The 19060-nt window shown below is 43.3% G+C and overlaps 1 protein-coding gene across 2 annotated transcripts in view; it reads left to right on the top strand.

The window, feature by feature from the left end:
• The window catches only part of dnah9 (dynein, axonemal, heavy chain 9), a 563627-nt gene that overhangs the window by 472325 nt on the left and 72242 nt on the right, over positions 1–19060 (top strand). For both annotated transcript variants that reach the window (XM_078570706.1, XM_078570707.1), the window contains one exon: positions 143–334. In XM_078570706.1, coding sequence (XP_078426832.1) covers positions 143–334 — 192 coding nt within the window. The remainder of the gene's footprint in view (positions 1–142; positions 335–19060) is intronic.

Genomic DNA, 19060 nt, shown 5'->3' with positions numbered 1-19060 from the left:
TACATTAAATTGACCACAGATTTGTTAAAGCCAATTCTACTGGTCTGCGGTGAGCAGCCAAAAAAATTCTCAGTGGAGAAATAGAATTACCTGCGAATGTTCCATCTCCGGTGAAATGTTTTTTGCGCCCTTTATCTCGCAGGACACGTTGGAAATGTGTGCCCGGGAGAACGAGTTCAAGAGCATTCTGTTTGCTCTTTGCTACTTCCATGCAGTTGTGGCCGAGAGACGTAAGTTTGGGGCTCAAGGTTGGAACCGGTCTTACCCATTCAACACAGGCGACCTCACCATCTCGGTCAACGTGCTGTACAACTACCTGGAGGCAAACGCAAAGGTAAGAAGTGAATGCCGGGACTGTATGGGACGGGGAAATCAGGCGTGTCACGGAATCGGCACCTTGCCCTTTGACTCTGGGATTGAAATTAAATCAGGTTGGTGGGATAAAAGTCTCTTTCTGCTGCCTGTAATGTGATTATTTATCTGAAACAGCCAAGCCCCCATCGTGCAGTTATCCATGATTTGCTACAAAATTGATTTCATTCAGACATCATCAGTGTATATTTATGGGAATTGCCCATATACTGGCACAGTAGGGAGTGCTGTTTGAGGGGTGGGGATAAAGTGCCATCACCACATCTAGCCAGGAGGCGAAGAATAGAACTGGAACCTCATCATCACATAGTCATAAGCTTTTATTTACTAGGAAAACGTCTTCTCCTTCTTGGGCGGTCCCTCGGGATCGAGGAAACTCGCTTCCACTCCAGTTCGATGGGTTCTGAGATGGCTGATAAGTCCAATGACCGATCTATGGACTCTGCCACATGTGGGGCATGTGGTGTTTGGACGGTTAGGTAGATGAGTTGTTTGGAGGTTTGTGCGCTTCCTCCGATATCTCGACTTTGCCTCTGCACGTTCCCAACGAAGTCTGTCCATGTGTTCAGTGCCTTCCTGGATAATTTTGATTGGTCACAAGCCAGAGTCTCCCACGAGTCGGCAGGGATGTTTGATCTCTTCAGGGTTGCTTTGAGGACATCCCTAAAGCGTTTCCGCTGTCCTCCTGGGAGTCTCCTGCTGCAAGTTCCAAGGAGAGCAAATTCTCATAGAGAAACACATTGCAAATAGGCACCTCCAAACCAACCGTTTCAGTTTGACCCAACATAAATAAGAGCACAAGTGAATCCCCAGATAATGTCAACCACCCAAATATAATTGAACACTCAATTAATATACATTAGCATAAGATACATTCATGTGGTGACAGGAAGAGAGCTTTATCCTGCACATTGAGGTCTAGCTGACTTGGTTTGATCGTATACCACTGACATCCCTCACCATGATATGTATCTAAATGCATCCTAAAATCTTCAGAAAAAGAAGCAGCTAAATCCAATCAGTATATAGGGGTAGAGTCCCCACTTTGAACATAATCCCCAATTCAGACGCAAATTGCGCTAGATTCCTGAATTGAAGTTTTTACTCAAATTTCCACTCAGATTTATTTGCATATTGGTGAATGCAACATCTTCCATGAACCAGCAGAATCAGGCAATGGTTTAGAATGTATTTTTCAAAAGATATTTGTTTAAAAATATTGTTTGATGTATTTGAGAGTGCTAACCTGATTAATGCAGCTGAAGATCTACATTGTTAAAAAAAAAATCAAAATACGCAATTCACCAGTTCTGAGTAACTCGATTGTGAATGCCTGTAAATGACTTTAAAAAATTATACAGGACCATTTACAAGATTCAGATACATACACTGATCAGTTCATTAGTAAATTAAATATTTTTAATATTTAAAAATCTAAAAGGTGCATAATGTGCTAAAGCCTAAAAAAAGTAGCATGATTTGAAGAGCCTTCTACAGGACCTGCGAGTAGGTGTAATCAGCAGAAACTTGCCATGGTGATTAGTTTGATCAGAATTGTGGCAGTCTCCTAGGCCGGCTTCTAACGCAATGTTTTTAAACCAGTGCAAAAGATTACTGGTACTCGATTGGCGCTGGACATAACTGCATTTAAAATACCCCTATCTTTTATGTTGGCTTGATTTGGCTTCAGATAAGGCCTTGTCTGCCCCCACAGGTGGGTTTAAAAGATCCCATGTTACTTCGAATGAAAACAGCCACATTCTCCCGGTGTCTTGGCCAACATTTATCCCTCAAACAACATCACAAATACAGATTATTTGGTCATTGTTACATTGCTACTTGGAGGGGCTTGCTATGTGCAAATTGGCTGCCGCAATTCTTACATTATGATAGTGATTATGCTTCAAAAGTATTTCATTGGCCGTAAAGTGCTTTGCGACACCCTGTGGTCTTGAAAGGCACTATATAAATGCAAGTCTTCTTTAATTGTAGGTAAATTATGCACCAGGGCAATCTAGGTGGAAATGTTCTTTTTTCTCACCAGTTTTCTTCTGGCCATCTCTTACCCAGAAGCCTTGATAATGCTGTTAGGTACATTTCCAATGATATTTCTGGTATATTGCCTAAGCAGCTATTGTTAACGTGTGAGTCTTCATACTAGTGGCAATGGTATGGGGCAGAGCCTGATCCTATTCCCACACAACATACACACATTTTCACTGAGCAAGAGTCACTGAACAGCCAATAGGAGCAAGAATCCTGGCTGTTCTTACTCTTGCTAGCTCCAAGATGCTGAGGTCAACTGTAGCAGCCTACTCTACTAGCTGATCTCAGCGAATTTAGTCAAATTAAAATAATCGTTCCCAAGATGTGGACATCACTGGTAAAGTTGGCATCTATAGCTCAGCCCTAGTTGCCTTGAGATGCTGTGATGGACGTTGAGGCAACTGAGTGTCTTGCTGGATCACTTTACTCAAATCACATAGAGACCAGATCATGTAGAGACTGCAGGTTTCATTCCTCAAAGGATAATAAGAAAATAGTTGGGTTTTTACATCAATTGTATAGCTTCATGGTGAGTTTTTCTGATCGTAGCTTTTTGAATCTAGATTTTTTTTTAAACTGAATTCGAATTCACAGTGGAATTTGATCTTGCTTTTTTCGGAATATTAACCTAATAACATAACCACTGCACTAACGTGGCCTAGTTTTTATTGCTAAGCTGCTCAGTGTAGTTTAGTTATCACTGTTTAGAATGTTGCTGATGCTATTAGCCTAAAAATGAACTGTTTGCAGAGAAGATAACCTTTTTCTCATTCTTAGAGACGTATTCCTTGTGCATATATCTGCAAGGTATGCTGCACTTTAAGCAGTTGCTCCATCCTGCCTTGGAAATATTGAAACGAGGCTGAGTCATCTGCAAAAAAAATTCTCTCTCCGTAATAAGGTTGCAGCTGCTGGTGCTCCTGTGTTTTAATATGCTACCAACATCACTGCGAGATATCTTTGTTGTGTTGGCTCAGTAGAAATTCACAGCGAAAGGGAGTCAGGAACTTTGAGAGTAGAAACAGTGTGCTGATGTGGAAAGCATATTAACGTAAACTGCACAAGCGAAGGCACCAACTCCCCGCCTTGGACCAAGTCAACAAGATGCTGTAATTATCACACTTTAAGAATGACTTCCTGTGTATCTCTGAACATCACAAACTGCTGTTGAAACACATATTGGGCAATTATCTAGAGAGTGATGGATATCCAGCAGTGATTTCGTTGAGGAGTTTCAGAAACTGTCATAGCTGACACCTTAACCCTGAAATTATAGCATTAGAATTCATCTTGCACACTCACTATTTAAAAATTCTTTCTCTCTCCACGAATGACTTCCTGAATTCGGGCTGTAACTTCCCGGCTCCAGGGTGTCGTATTGGCAGGGGTGGGGGATACCCCAAAGATGTGCTGGGGAATCCCTTTTGGAACTTCCCAGCTAAGGTTCGCATGGTAATTACCCAGAAGTACAAACTCCTCCTAGGGAATTGCCCTGCACTGGGAACCATCCGAAAATGTGATTAAAATCGCAAATTTCGAATGGGTTGGAGTGGAGGGGTCAGGCCTCGGGGGAGGTGGACTGTCGGGCCTTGGCGGGGGTGAGGGGGTGGCAGTGGGTCAGGCTTTGGGGAAGCTGTCGGGTCTTGGGGTGGGGAGGTAGGTGTTCAGGCCTTGGGGGGACCATACAAAAATGTGATTTAAATCACAAATTTTGGACGGTTCTGACTGGGTTACATCAATAGTTACCCAGAAAAAGTTAGAAGAATTAAAATCTCTTCCAACTTCTGGGTAACTATTGCACAGCCCTAGACAGAACCCCCACAGGACCCCCCCACCCCCAAACACCACCACGGGACTCTCTCCACCCCTCCTCCCCGACTACACCCCCCCCCCCCCACCACAATGGGACTCTCCCTCACCCCAAAGGGACTACACACTCCTACAGGAACTCACCAATCCACGGGTTTCCCCCCACCCTCATGGAGATTCCTTCTCCCCACCTCCCCACGCAACCAGGCCTGACCCTCACCTCCGCACACCCCTCACCAAGGCCAGCTAGTGCCATAAAAAGGGGGACGTGGCTTATTTGTCTCCCACAGAGCTGCACTCGATGCTAGGCCCCAGGGATGCGCTGCATTATCTGGATCTCACCCAGCCTGAGTCAGAAGGTCGGGTGAGTCAAGGTTTCAGGTTAGAAGCCGGGAGCAGAGTGGCAATCCGATGCCGAGGAATTTCAGGCACAATGTGTTATTCAAGACAAATCAAACGATGTTCCGTTTTTTTACTTGTCCATGAGATGGGGGCATTGCTGGCTAGGCCAGCATTTATTGTCCATCCCTAATTACCCTTGAGAAGATGGTAGTGAGCCACCTTCTTGAACCGCTGCAGCCCATGTAGTGTAGGGATACCCACAGAGCACTTGTGGTAGTTACACGTTGATCCTTTAAAGGGGCAGGCTAGATTAAACACAGTTGTACCTGAGCAGCATAATCATACATTTTGCGTTGCATGGTATAATGTTTCTGCCACTATAATGTATGGTTTTTGCTGATGATTGCACAATGTTCAGTACATTAGCGACTCCTCAGATACTGAAGCAGTCGGTGTCCATGTGCAGCAAGACCTGGACAACTTTCGGGCTTCGGCTGATAAGTGGCAGGCAACTTCCATGGCACACAAGTGCCCGGCAGTGACCATTTCCAAGAGGGTTGGAGAGGGAGTTTCAAGATTTTGGTTCAGCGACAGTGAAGGAACGGTGATATATTTCCAAGTCAGGATGGTGTGTGGCTTGGAGGGGAACTTGCAGGTGGTGGTGCTCCCATGCGTCTGCTGCCCTTGTCCTTCTAAGTAGTAGAGGTCACAAGTTTGGATGATGCTGTTGAAGGAGGTTGGCAAGTTGCTGCAGTGCATCTTATAGATGGTACACACTGCTGCTACTAGTGTGTCGGTCATGGAGGGAATGGATGTTGAAGGTGATGAGTGTCGCTAGCAAGGCCAGCATTCATTGCCCATCCCTAATTGCCCTTAAGAAAGCGATGGTGAGCTGCCTTTTTGAACTGCAGCAGTCCACGTGGTGTAGGTACACCCACAGTGCTGTTAGGTAGGAGTTCCAGGATTTTTACACAGCAACTGTGAAGGATCAGCTATATAACTCTAGGTCAGTGTGGTGCGTAACTCAGAGGGGAACTTGCAGGTGATGGTGTTCTTGTGTCCCTGCTGCCCTTGTTCCTCTAGGTGATGGAGATCATGGTTTTGGACAGTGAAGGAGCCCTGGTGAGTTGCTATCGATGCACACACTGTATGCACGGGTGGTAGAGGGACTGAAAGTTTAAGGTGGTGGATGTGTGGCAATCAAGTGGGCTGCACTTTCCTGGATGGTGTCAAGCTTCTTGAGTGTTGTATCTGTGCTAATCCTGAGTATGTATGGAGAATATTCCATCACACTCCTGCCTTCTGCCTTGCAGATGGTGGACAGGCTTTGGGGAGTCAGGATCTGAGATACTCACCTAAGAATTTCCAGCCTCTGACCTGCTCTTCTAACCACGTTATTTATTTAAAAGCAAAAAACTGCGGATGCTGGAAATCCAAAACAAAAATAAAAATACCTGGAAAAACTCAGCAGGTCTGGCAGCATCTGCGGAGAGGGACATAGTTAACATTTCGAGTCTGTATGACTCTTCAACAGAACTAAGTAAAAATAGAAGAGAGGTGAAATATAAGCTGGTTTAAGGGGTGGAGGGGTGGGACAGGTAGAGCTGGATAGAGGGCCAGTGACAGGTAAAGATAACCAAAAGATGTCACAGACAAAAGGACAAAGAGGTGTTGAAGGTGATGATATTATCTAAGGAATAGATAACATCATCACCTTCAATACTGCTTTGTCCTTTTGTCTGTGACATCTTTTGGTTATCTCTACCTATCACTGGCCCTCTATCCAGCTCTACCTGTCCCACCCCCCCTTAAACCAGCTTATATTTCACCTCTCTTCTATTTTTACTTAGTTCTGTTGAAGAGTCATACGGACTCGAAACGTTAACTGTGTTCCTCTCCGCAGATACTGCCAGACCTGCTGAGTTTTTCCAGGTATTTTTATTCACGTTATTTATTTGACTGGTCCAGTTAAGTTTCTGGTCAATGGTAACCCCAGAATGTTGATGGTTAGGGATTCTGAGCTGGTAATGGCATTGAATGTAAAGGGGAGGTGATTAGATTCTCCCTTGTTGGTGTTGGTCATCTCCTGGCACTTGTGTGGCACAAATGTTACTTGTGCTATGTAATTTTAATATTCTACTACTTGAGCTCCTGTGGGCAGTCAAAACCGTTTGGAGTCTTTAGGTGAATAGAGTTAGAGGGTGAGGGGAAGTTAGAATGGGATGAACAGATATAATTAACCCAATTTTAAAGTAAGATATTCTGCTATTTTTAATTTTCCAGTATCAATATCTATCTACAAATTTATAATGTAAGCTGCCTATGTAAACTTGTCACATAGTAATTACCCTCTGCTGTCAGTGGTGGTGCTGCAGGAGCTTCACTGGGGCTGGGGTGATGCAGTGTTGCAGTTGCAACCTGACAAGTTTTACATAAACAGTTTCTATCGTAAAAATGAAAGCAGGAATTTATAATAGAAAATTTAGTGCTCACAAACAAAATAGATGGATGGCAAGTGAATGACAGACACTGGCCCCAAAAGTTGATTCATTCATGTCAGATTTTTGATACGTTGTTTTTGATCCAAAATGGCATCTACCAGCATTGTGCATATTTTTTTGTATGTGCCACACTGATCACTATTTTGGCAAGGGCACTAGTGTGCACACACGGAGGGTCCATCAGAAGTCTCCAGAGTAGGAAGATTATGATGTCAATCTGTGTGTAATGCTGATTTGACAGCAGAGCTGCCAATTTGGAGTTCAAAGCTTCAGTTAACGCCATCTCTTAAACACACACAGCTGAACACATGTTCAGCAGCATGAATGATACCGCCCCCCCCAGCTATTTAAAATGATCATCAACTTTATTCAAATTGGGTTCCACCCCCTCAATGTCTGACTGGTGTGCAGCCATTTACAGCGCATCATATAAGCGAAAATTTGGCACCCTGATTCTAATGAAAGGTCATCGACCTGAAACATGAGCTGTTTTTCTCTCCGCAGATGCTGCCTGACCTGCCAAGTATTTCCCGCATCTTGTGTTTTGTTCTTTGTGCCATAGCCTGTCCCAGTGCTACCTCAGTTGCTGCACCATGGCTGGTGGAAGGCTGCTGACTTTCAATGGGGGAGACCACAGATGACCTTGGATGCTAACCTCGAGTGGCATTGTGATGAGAAGGCCTGGCTTTGGAGTACAGTCCAGGCTGGCAGACAGGCAACAGTGAGGACACTGGAGGAATGGTAGTGGTGGGAGCATGAATGCTGTTTCCTAAGAGAAGTCCAAAGATTTATGCTCCAGGGAGCTACTGGCACTCCTCAGGGGCAGTGTCTCAGTAATCCTAGTAACTTGTCAGAGGACAGTTTGCTGTGACACACTGCAAGTTCCTTTAAACATTGATATCTGCAGCTCTGATGGTAGTAGTCTGAGATTGCCCAGCAGCACCCAGAAATGGGTGGCTTCTGTTTGTTCTGCAATGGAGACTGATGTTTAAATGATTCCAAACATGTTGATGAAGTATGGAACTAGACATGAATACTTTTGATAGTTGATTTATACCTAGCACGATGGAAGATGGTTGTGGTTGTTGGAGGTCAGTCATCTCAGTTCCAGGACATCACTGCAGGAGCTTCTCAGGATAGTGTCCTAGGCCCAACCATCTTCAGCTGCTTCATCCATAACCTTCCTTCCATCATAATGCCAGAAATAGGAATGTTCGCTGATGATTACACAATGTTCAGCACCATTTGTGACTCCTCAAATACTGAAGCAGTCTATGTCCAAAAAATACAGCAAGACCTGAGCAACATCTAGGCTTGGCCTGACAAATGGCAAGTAACATTTGTGCCACACAAGTGCCAGGCAATGACCATCTCCAATATAAAAGAATCTAACCATCCGCCCTTGACATTCAATGCCATTATCATCACCGAATCCCCCACTATCAACATCCTGGGGGTTACCATTGACCAGACACGGAACTAGACTAGCCATATAAACACTATAGCTACAAGAGCAGGTCAGAGGCTAGGAATGCAGCAGCAAGTGACTCACCTCCTGACTCCCCAAAGCCTGTCCACCATCTGCAAGGCGCAAGTCAGGAGTGTGATGGAATGCTCTCCACTTGCCTGGATGAGTGCAGCTCCAAACCCACTCATGAAGCTTGACACCATCCAGAACAAAGCATCCTGCTTGATTGGCACCCCTTCCACAAACATTCACTCCCTCCACAGCTGATGCACAGTGGCAACAGTGTGTACCACCTACAAGATGCATTGCAGGAATTCACCAAGGCTCCTTAGATAGCGCCTTCCAAACCCATGATCACTACCATCTAGAAGTACAAGGGTAGCAGACAGGAACACCACCACCTGGAAGTTCTCCTCCAAGCCACTCACCATCCTGATTTGGAAATATATCAGCATTCCTTCACTGTAGCTTGGTCAAAATCCTGGAACTCATTTCCTAACAGCACTGTGGGTGTACCTACACCACATGGAATGCAGCAGTTCAAGAAGGCAGCTCACCACCACCTTCTCAAGGGCAACTAGGGATGACCTAGTCAGCGACACTTCACATCCCAGGAACAAATAATAAAATACAGCATTACATATGCCTGCTTCCTACCCACTAACCCAGTGTCCCAGCAGTTTCTCTTTATACTCTTTTGAGTATACTGATAAAAATAAAACAATTAACAAATTAACCCATTAAACAAACTGATTAAACAAATTGTTGGCCTCTTAAAGGGCGCTGTAACTAAAAGAAAATTTAAAGGAACATTACGTAATTAAAGGAGAATGTCGTTTTGGGGGTTGGTAATTCACCCCAGCCCTCGTGGTGCCCACAAGTCGCAGAGGATGTTTCTCTTTACAAGTACTCTAGGTGTTTAATTAAATCATGCCATTTATCTGTGTTTCTTAACAATATTATTAACGTACTGTTAACAATGCTCTAGGGTCTTGGGTTCAAATCCCACCATGGCATCTGGCGGAATTTAAATACAATTAATACATTGAATATAAAGCTGGTCTCAGTAATAGTGACCATGACAACTATCATTGATTGTTGCAAAAACCCATCTGGTTCACTAATGTCCCTTTAGGGAAGCAAATCTGCCATCCTTCTCCAGTCTGGCCCACATGTGACTCCAGACCCAAAACTATATGGTTGACCCTTAACTGCCCTCTGAAATGGCCAAACAAGTCACTCAGCTCAAGGGAAATTAGGGATGGGCAACAAATGCTGACCTTGCCAATGAGGCCAACATCCCACGAAGGAATTTTAAAAAGCATTATCTGCAACTTATACATCAGAAGAGATTGTGGGAAGAGGGGCAGCATGATGTGAGAAGGAGGATTAGGTTTAAGGATATCATCATCTTTGGTATTTTCAGCCCCACTGGTAGCCATGACCCTCAGTGAAGGCTGCACGAATGATAACAGACGCCACCTCTTCCATCTAGGTAGCTCCTGCTGCCTTCGGTTACATGTCACTCTGTCCTGCAAAAAAGAAAGGGAAGGGTGTCTGTGAGCATGTTGCAGTTTGCTCTGGTAATGTGGCTGTCATAGTTGAATAGTTGACAGTGTCTCTAAATTGTGAGATGTGGGTGTGAGGCATGCAGCAGTGCTAATTGTGTGAAGATGAAGTCAAGCTATGCATTATAGGTATGAGTGTTGTTATTGTTGGAGATTATTTGTAGTGGATGATTGGGGAGGGGGTTACAGTAAGCAGTCTGTGAGGCTAGAGTTGCAGTTGGTGGGATGTGGCATTTGAAGACACATTCACTGACCTTGACTCTCATGTGGGGTCATTGAACTTTTTTGTGGCACTACATCCAGATTCACAGGGCTTGACTCATGGCATTCACCTCTACGTCTGTCTGGTCCCATTGCCTTTGCAAAGTTTGTTTGAAGGGCCTTTTAGCCCCCTATAGATAGATCTGATCTCTCCTCCCCTCAATCTCTCCCACTAAGGAATCCATTGCAGCATCAGAGAACTTTGGTGCATGCTCTCTCCCCTGTTGCACCATAATTCACTTTTCTCCTGCCCTGACTCTATTTCACAAACAGTTCCAGCACCTTCTCCAGCTAGAATGCACCCTCTCTTTATACAAGGCAGGTTAACATTAAGTGACGCTAGCCTAATGCAAACTTGACCCTTCTGCTGAGGATGCAGCTACTTCAGCAGCATGTTTTAGCACAGACTGCACACAGCAATCATTTAAATTAGCAGGCAGCACAAAGTTGGTGTGCTGCCTGCATCGAATGGATTGGAGTCCCTGCGCCCATTTTCAGGGCTATCAAGTTTTATTTACATGGGCCAGGATTTTCCAGTCGTTGGGCGGGCTTGGCGGGGAGTGGGCGGGGGCACTGCGATTTCACATGGGCGGGTCAATTAAGGCCCACCCTGCGTGGATCGCGAGCAACAGCGCTGAGCGCTACCTGCGCGGGTGTGGGGGAGGAGGGAGAGCCGGGCCTCGCTCGCAAAAGAGCACTTCAATCTCCCAGAGGCACGGAGCTGACTCAGGGAGATTCAAGCACTTTTTAAAAAATAAATGAATACATTATTATAAATACATGTAAGAAACAGAAAGTTGTGATAGTAGGAGATTTTAACTTTCCACATATTAACTGGGACTCCCACACTGTAAAAGGGATGGATGGCTTGGAGTTTGTCAAATGTGTTCAGGAAAGTTTTTTAAATCAATATATAGAGGTACCAACGAGAGAGGAGGCAATACTTGATCTCCTATTAGGGAACCAGACAGGTCAGGTGACAGAAGTATGTGTAGGCGAACATTTTGGGTCCGGTGACCACAATGTCATTAGTTTTAAGTTAATTATGGATAAGGATAGGTCTGGTCCTTGAGTTGAGATTCTAAATTGGAGAAAGGACAATTTTGTGGAAATGAGAAAGGATCTAGGAAGAGTGGATTGGCATAAGTTGTTTTCTGGCAAGGATGTGTTCAGTAAGTGGAAGGCGTTCAAAGGCGAAATTTTGAGAGTGCAGAGTTTGCATGTTGTTGTCAGGATTAAAGGCAAAGTTAACAGGCATAGGAAACCTTGGTTTTCAAGGGATATTGGCGATCTGGTTAAGAAGAAGAGAGAGGTGTATAGCAGGTATAGGCAACAAGGAGCAAATGAGGTACTTGTAGAGTATAGAAAATGTAAGAAAATACTAAAGAAGGAAATCAGGAAGGCAAAAAGAAGACATGGGGTTGCTTTGGCAGATAATGTGAAGGTAAACCCGAAAGGTTTCTACAAGTATATTAAGAGTAAAAGGATAGTAAGGGACACAATTGGTCCCCTTGAAGATCAGAGTGGTCGTTTATGTGTGGAGCCTCACGAGATGGGGGAGATCTTAAACAGTTTTTTTGCATCAGTATTTACTCAGGAAACTGGCATAGTGTATAAGGAAGGATGGGAAACAAGCAGTAGTGTCATGGAACATATAGAGATTAAAGAGGAGGAGGTGCTTGCTGCCTGACAGCGAATAAAGGTAGACAAATTCCCCGGGCCTGACATGATATTCCCTCGGACCTTGACGGAGACTAGTGTAGAAATTGTAGGGGCCCTGGCAGAAATATTTAAAATGTCCTTAGCCACGGGTGAGGTGCTGGAGGATTGGAGGGTAGCTCATGTTGTTCTGTTGTTTAAAAAAGGCTCCAAAAGTAAACCAGGTAATTACAGGCCAGTGAGCCTGACGTCAGTAGTAGGTAAATTATTGGAAGGTGTTATGAGAGATCGGATATACAATTATTTGGACAGCCAGCAAGGGCTGATTAAGGATAGTCAGCATGGCTTTGTGTGTGGTAGGTCGTGTTTAACGAACCTTGTAGAGTTTTTCAAGGAGGTTACCAAGAAAGTAGATGAAGGAAAGGCTGTGGATGTTGTCTACATGGACTTTAGTAAGGCCTTTGACAAGGTCCCACATGGGAGGTTAGTTCAGAAGGTTCAGACACTTGGTATCCACGGAGAGGTTGTAAACTGGATTCAAAATTGGCTGTGTGGGAGAAGACAGAGAGTGGTAGTGGATGATTGCTTCTCAGACTGGAGGCCTGTGACTAGTGGTGTGCCTCAGGGATCTGTGCTGGGACCATTGTTGTTTGTTGTCTATATCAATGATCTGGATGATAATGTGGTAAATTGGATCAGCAAGTTTGCTGATGACACTAAGATTGGAGGCATTGTGGACAGCGAGGAAGGCTTTCAAAGCTTGCAGAGAGATCTGGACCAACTGGAAAAATGGGCCAGAAAATGGCAGATGGAATTTAATGCAGAAAAGTGTGACGTATTGCATTTTGGAAGGTCAAACCAAGGTAGGACATACACAGTAAATGGTAAGGCACTGAGGAGTGCGGAGAAACAAAGGGATCTGGGAGTTCAGATACATAATTCCCTGAAAGTGACGTCACAGGTAGACAGGGTTGTAAAGAAAGCTTTTGGCATACTGGCCTTCATAAATCAAAGTATTGAGTATAGGACAAAAACAGAATTACCTGGAAAAACTCAGCAGGTCTGGCAGCATCGGCGGAGAAGAATAAAGTTGACGTTTCGAGTCCTCATGACCCTTCAACAGGTCATGAGGACTCGAAACGTCAACTTTATTCTCCTCCGCCGATGCTGCCGGACCTGCTGAGTTTTTCCAGGTAATTCTGTTTTTGTTTTGGATTTCCAGCATCCGCAGTTTTTTGTTTTTATCTATTGAGTATAGGAGTTGGGATGTTATGGTGAGGTTGTATAAGACATTGGTGAGGCCAACTTTGGAGTATTGTGTGCAGTTCTGGTCGCCTAACTACAGGAAGGATATCAGTAAGATTGAAAGAGTGTAGAGAAAATTTACTAGGATGTTGCCGGGTCTTCAGGAGTTGAGTTACAGGGAAAGATTATACAGGTTAGGACTTTATTCCTTGGAGCGTAGAAGAATGAGGGGAGATTTGATAGAAGTTTACAAAATTATGAGGGGTATAGACAGAGTAAACGTGAGTAGGCTCTTTCCACTTAGATTAGGAGAAATAAACACGAGAGGACATGGCTTTAGGGTGAAAGGGGAAAGGTTTAGGGGGAACATTAGGGGGAACTTCTTCACTCAAAGTGGTGGGAGTGTGGAACGAGCTGCCATCTGGCGTGGTAAATGCGGGCTCACTCTTAAGTTTTAAGAATAAATTGGATAGATGCATGGATGGGAGAGGTCTGGAGGGTTATGGACTGGGTGCAGGTCAATGGGACTAGCAGAATAATATTTCGGCACAGACTAGAAGGGCCGAATGGCCTGTTTTTCTGTGCTGTAGTGTTCTATGGTTCTATTAGAAATTTAATGAAACGTGTCCCATCTCATGTGACTGTGTCACATGAGATGGGACATGTTTTTAATTTCAAAAGAAAGTTTTTATTTAATTTGTAATCGCTTTAGGAAGGCTCATCCCACTTGTGGATGAGGTCACTTAAAAAATGTAAAGGCCGCTTGGCCTTTTCGCCTGCCCGCCCACCGTAAGGTTGGACGGACAGCATGAATTTCAGCTTAATTAGGTCCTTAATAGGCCTTTAACTTGTCGGGTGGGCGTGCATCCGACTCCAGCGCACGCCCGCTGAACGAAATATCGCGCGAGTTTGCGATGACGTCGGGACGCAGGCCCTATGTCACCGCGCGTTGTTTTACGTTCCGGCATGTTGGGCCCACGCCTGCTGGCCGAATGTAAAATTCTGCCCACAGTTTTTGAAGCGACAGCGACATGTATAAGCTGATGTGTAATGAGATCATTGAGCACGTTTCGACCTTTGACCGTACGTTTCGGTTATACATCATCGAGATCCAAGAGGGAAAAAAGCGAACCAGGCAGCTCCCAATCTCGACACTGGGTTTACTCTCTACTCCTGTGTCATCAGTGCCAAGGAATTCATTTTACCATTGACCACGTCTGAAAATGGATCCTCAGTTTGATGTTTTATGTAAAGAATGGTGCTCCCTGTGCTTGGTTCACTGGGGTGATAACATATATTAGGGGCAGAATTTCACCCATGTTGGGTGGGATTGGCGGGAGCGGGCGGGGGCAGTCGGGAAGCTGACCCTCGCCCGCGATCGAGGCCGGAAGGTGATTTCATGCTGCTGGGCCAATGAAGGCCTGTCCAGCATGAAACGTGAGCGGCAGCGCTCAGTGCGGGTGGGGGGAGGTGGGTGAGCGGGGCAAGCCTGAACTGTGTGCGCTTGAAAATCTCCCTGAGGCACCGAGTTACCTCAAGGGGATGAAGAATTTTCAAAAAAAAAAAAATAAGGAAATGAAAAATGTAATACGACATGTCCCCTCATTGTTCTCTGTCACATGAGCAGACCATGTTATTAAGTAAATTTTAAATTTTTTATTTGCTTTAGGAAACCTCATCCCGCCCATGGATAAGGTTTCTTAAAAAGCATGAAGGCTGCTTGGCCTTTTTGCCTGCCTGCCAACTGTAAGGTTGGACAGAGAGTGAAAAGAATAAGTTAATAACCTTCTTAATGGCCTTAACGGGCCTTTTAATTGTCGGCGGGCATGCTGCCAACTCCAGCGCACGCCTGTCAACCGAAATATCGCGCAACTGCGCGTTGACGTCGGCACACTCTCCCAACGTCAACCTGTGTCATTTTACGCTCGAGCAGGTCGGGCGTGTGCCGCCCACTGAGCTAAAAACTTTGCCTTAGGAGTAAGCTCACATTCCAAAGTTAGGATTTGATTTCACAACCTTCTGATCCAGCAAAAAGATCGCTACCAAACGAATATCCCTCTCCTGTAGACTCCTGTAGCTTCTTGTCCCAAACAAAAGTTCATCGCCATTTCGACTGTCATTCCATTAACCATATTAGGTCACAATTTATTTCATGCATCTTATTTTCTACAAGAGAGGCTGTGATGTATAATTTCAGTGTTATACTTGTTCTTTCCATAATGAGCCATTGTACCTTCTTGTTCTAGGCCCTATATTCAGATTAACAGTTCACTAATTTGTATCCTACCTTTTCCTTTTGCTATTTAAGTATTTGTATTGTTACAATCAAGTAAGGGGGACTTGAATGGCTCCCCTCTTTTCCCTCTCCTCGTTTTATTTCTTTAACAAAGTATACACTTTCCAATTCCATGAGTGACTAATTGTTTGGGTGCTGTAACCATAAAAGTTACAATTAGACAGGTTTTCTTAAGTCTTTAAAAAGAAAAGAGAATAATTTTGTACTTAACCCTGTCTAACTAAAATAATAAAAATACCCTGACTTTCAAACACAGATTCGATGTTCACACATACAAATCGATGCCAGGGTGGAGGATAGATTAAGCAATTTAGAGTTCAGTAAACTTAAAAGGATATATGGCTCTTGAAGGTTGGTGACTTGGCTGTTTTCAGGCAGAACTTGCTGTCCTGCTGCTTTTGCCATTGAGCGGTTTAACGATGTAGACAGATGATTGATCTGTTCCTCTAGAGACAGCAGTACTGGGTTGAGTCCTGTTTTTTAAAATCTCTGTCTGCGGCACCTGAATAGTCACAATCAGCAGACAGGGTTCAAAGGTTGCAAGTTGGATGGAGAGAAAAAGAATGAGAACCCACCCAGAGTCTTGTTCCTTGAGCGTCTCAGTAGCTTGTCTTGTTCTGTAGGAAAAGTGGGCGCTTAAACACACAAAAGGCTGGCCTGTCATATGAGCTTCTTTGTCCAACTGCCTAGTGACCCAAATATGGCCATGGCCAGTTTATTCCAGTTACCTTGATTAGATCATGGCTAGGAATTCCTCTCTCAGCCAGTGTCCCATTGTCCAACTGTTTATGTCTAATGGTTTGTTGAATACCCAGGTGATTCTTTAGATGCTTTGCTAATGTGATAGGAGGTGACGCCCCCTTTCATGCTGCTCCAAGGCCATTGTTCCTAGTGTAGCTTTGCAGACAAGTCTCCATTTCACTGGTTTTGCAATGTCAAAGGTACAGTGTTGCAAATATGCAGCCTTCGTTGACTGTGATCCCAACTCACTGGAATGTGGCTTTAGTCGTTTGAAAATAAATCAATTAGGGGTTTCCAGCCAGTAAATTCAAAAATAATTCAAAAATAATAATAAATTCAAAAGTATGGCTTCACAGAAGTATAATATCCCCTCTCACATTTTTTAATTTGTAGTGAAGAACCCAGCTGAGAACACCAATCTGTTCTCCAAGCTCTTGGACCTAAGCAAGAATTTATACTCATTGCTCCACTTGATACTCTTTTCGGAGTGCTATACCAACTTAGTAGCAGGAGCATAGAAACAGTAGTAGGCCACTCAGCCTCTTGTGCCTTGCCATCATTCAATTTGATATAATTGGCCTGTGCCAGAGGTCCATTTACTTCCTTCCACCTCCTTACCTAACCTGGAACCAGACAACAAGTTAGCTGGCTAATGCATTGTACAGATTTGATTTACGCTTAAACTTCTAATGTTTGTTCACCTTCTAAATGTTCTTTAAATGACAAAGCAGTTCAAATATCTTGATAATCAAAATGCCCTGTTATCCTCAGATCACAGTTTTTGTACAATTTCCAATGGTGCTAACTTTACATACAAACTATACATGAACTTACCTTTCAGACCACTCCTAAAGGCTATCTAAGTATTCAGACTTTCTGGAACATCCTATGAATATAATCAGTGACGATCATGAAGAAGGAAACCTTGTTCTTTGCAGGTTAGAAAAGATTGACAACAGCAATAATAAGCAAGCAAAACTGAAATCAAACATTCATCTTCTCCAGCAATGCCTGCCATGGCTTCACCGGCCTGCGCACTTTAGAAATTGGCTAACTGTTTATCCATCCTGATTGCCAACAATGCCAACAGTCTGGGGTCTGGACTGCTAAAGTTTCAGAACAGAGTCAAGGGGGTGGAAAGAGCTAGAAATCAGGAAATATATTTGTTTTTAATGAGCGGTCAGCTTTTCCCCTCAATTTTATATCATTTGGAAATTTTTACACAACTTTTTACCCCTCATTTCTACTCATTCTGATCACTGATGAAGATTTGGAACTTCCTGAATAGTGTCTTCCAGCTTTTCAATTTCCTGGCTCATAGCAAACATAGGGTTTTGTTATGAATTGTTCACACATTCAGACAATAATGTGTAATTCCCACTATTTGGTCCTTTAATAATGCTCATAAAGTAGAGATCTGGGATCTTGTCAACCATAAAAATGTTTCACACTCCATAAACCACTTGTGAGAATAGGCTAAGTCCCTCATTTTACAGTTTGCTTAGAAGTTTATAAACTCTCTGCTTAGCCCTACTCTCGATTTTTCAACAAAGAGCCTAATGTAAAATAAGATGCTGACCATAAAATGGAACCTAATCAAAACTGAACATGTCGATAAACAACAAGTTAAATAATGACTACATAAAGCAGTTGGAATTATTATTCCGAAGATGTGAAGCCCTGAGAATAATGTGAATTCATATCTAACTCCTGCTCATGAATTCTTCATTCAAACTTTATTGTCTTAATTAAGGCAGTGTGGACATCAGGGAAAATTGACAACATGCGCTAAGCCATTTATACTGAGCAATTAAACCTCCAATTCACTCCCTGCCCTCTTTAAGTGGGGAAGCATGAGTTTTGATCATTAATAATTTAGACATTTTATTCATCCATCATTGCTGAATAGAAATTACTAAGTCATAAGGACCACTGAGTGTAACATCATGAGTAAAGAATATTAATATATTTAAATACAGCTTTTCAATTTATGACAGCAGCTCACAAAAAAAACTGTATAAAGATGCTGCTGAATAGAATGACTTTTGTTGTTATTTAAGTCCCAATCTAGAGTTTTCATTTTTATTTCCTGATGGAGTATTATTCTGAATATCTTAAGAAGAAAATACAATGACTTCTTATGCTTTTCTGTCCAGGCGGGCGTGAAAGCATCCTATGAATGTAATCAGCAACAACCATGAGGAAACCTTTTCCTTTTTAGCATAGAAAAGATTGACAACAGTAATAATGAGCAAGCGAAAATGAATAAGTTTAACTTCTCCAGCAATGCCTTCCTTCACTAGCCTGGACGTTTTAGGAATTGGCTTCAGGAACTGTTAGTTCATCTTTATAAACAATCTAGCAGTTTGCAGTCTGAACTATTTAAGTTTTAGAACACAGTCTGTGAATGGAAAGATGTGGAGATCAGGAAATGTAATGTCTTTCCTCAGCACATTTATTATGTGAAGGAGCCAATTGAGATAAGATCAAATCTTTCTAAAAAATTTACTCTTTTCCAAGTGTGTAACCATTTTCATTTATTCCAAGGCAAGTTTGTAATTCAGACATCAAATGTTGCAGATCAGATCTTGCTACAGATTGAGCTCTTAGATCAGATCAGAAAGAAAGGGTTTGTATTTATAAAGTGTTTCTCATGACTTAAGGGCATTCCAAAACGCTTTAGAGCCAAGGAAGTGCTTTTAAAGTGTTGTCAGTGTTGTAACGTAGGAAATTGTCATAGGATCACCAGAGT

The sequence above is a fragment of the Cetorhinus maximus genome, chromosome 24, assembly GCF_964194155.1.
Source record: "Cetorhinus maximus chromosome 24, sCetMax3.hap1.1, whole genome shotgun sequence".
Classification (NCBI taxonomy): domain Eukaryota; kingdom Metazoa; phylum Chordata; class Chondrichthyes; order Lamniformes; family Cetorhinidae; genus Cetorhinus; species Cetorhinus maximus.
Note: the sequence above shows the minus strand (reverse complement) of the source record. Positions and strands in the feature narration are given on the sequence as shown.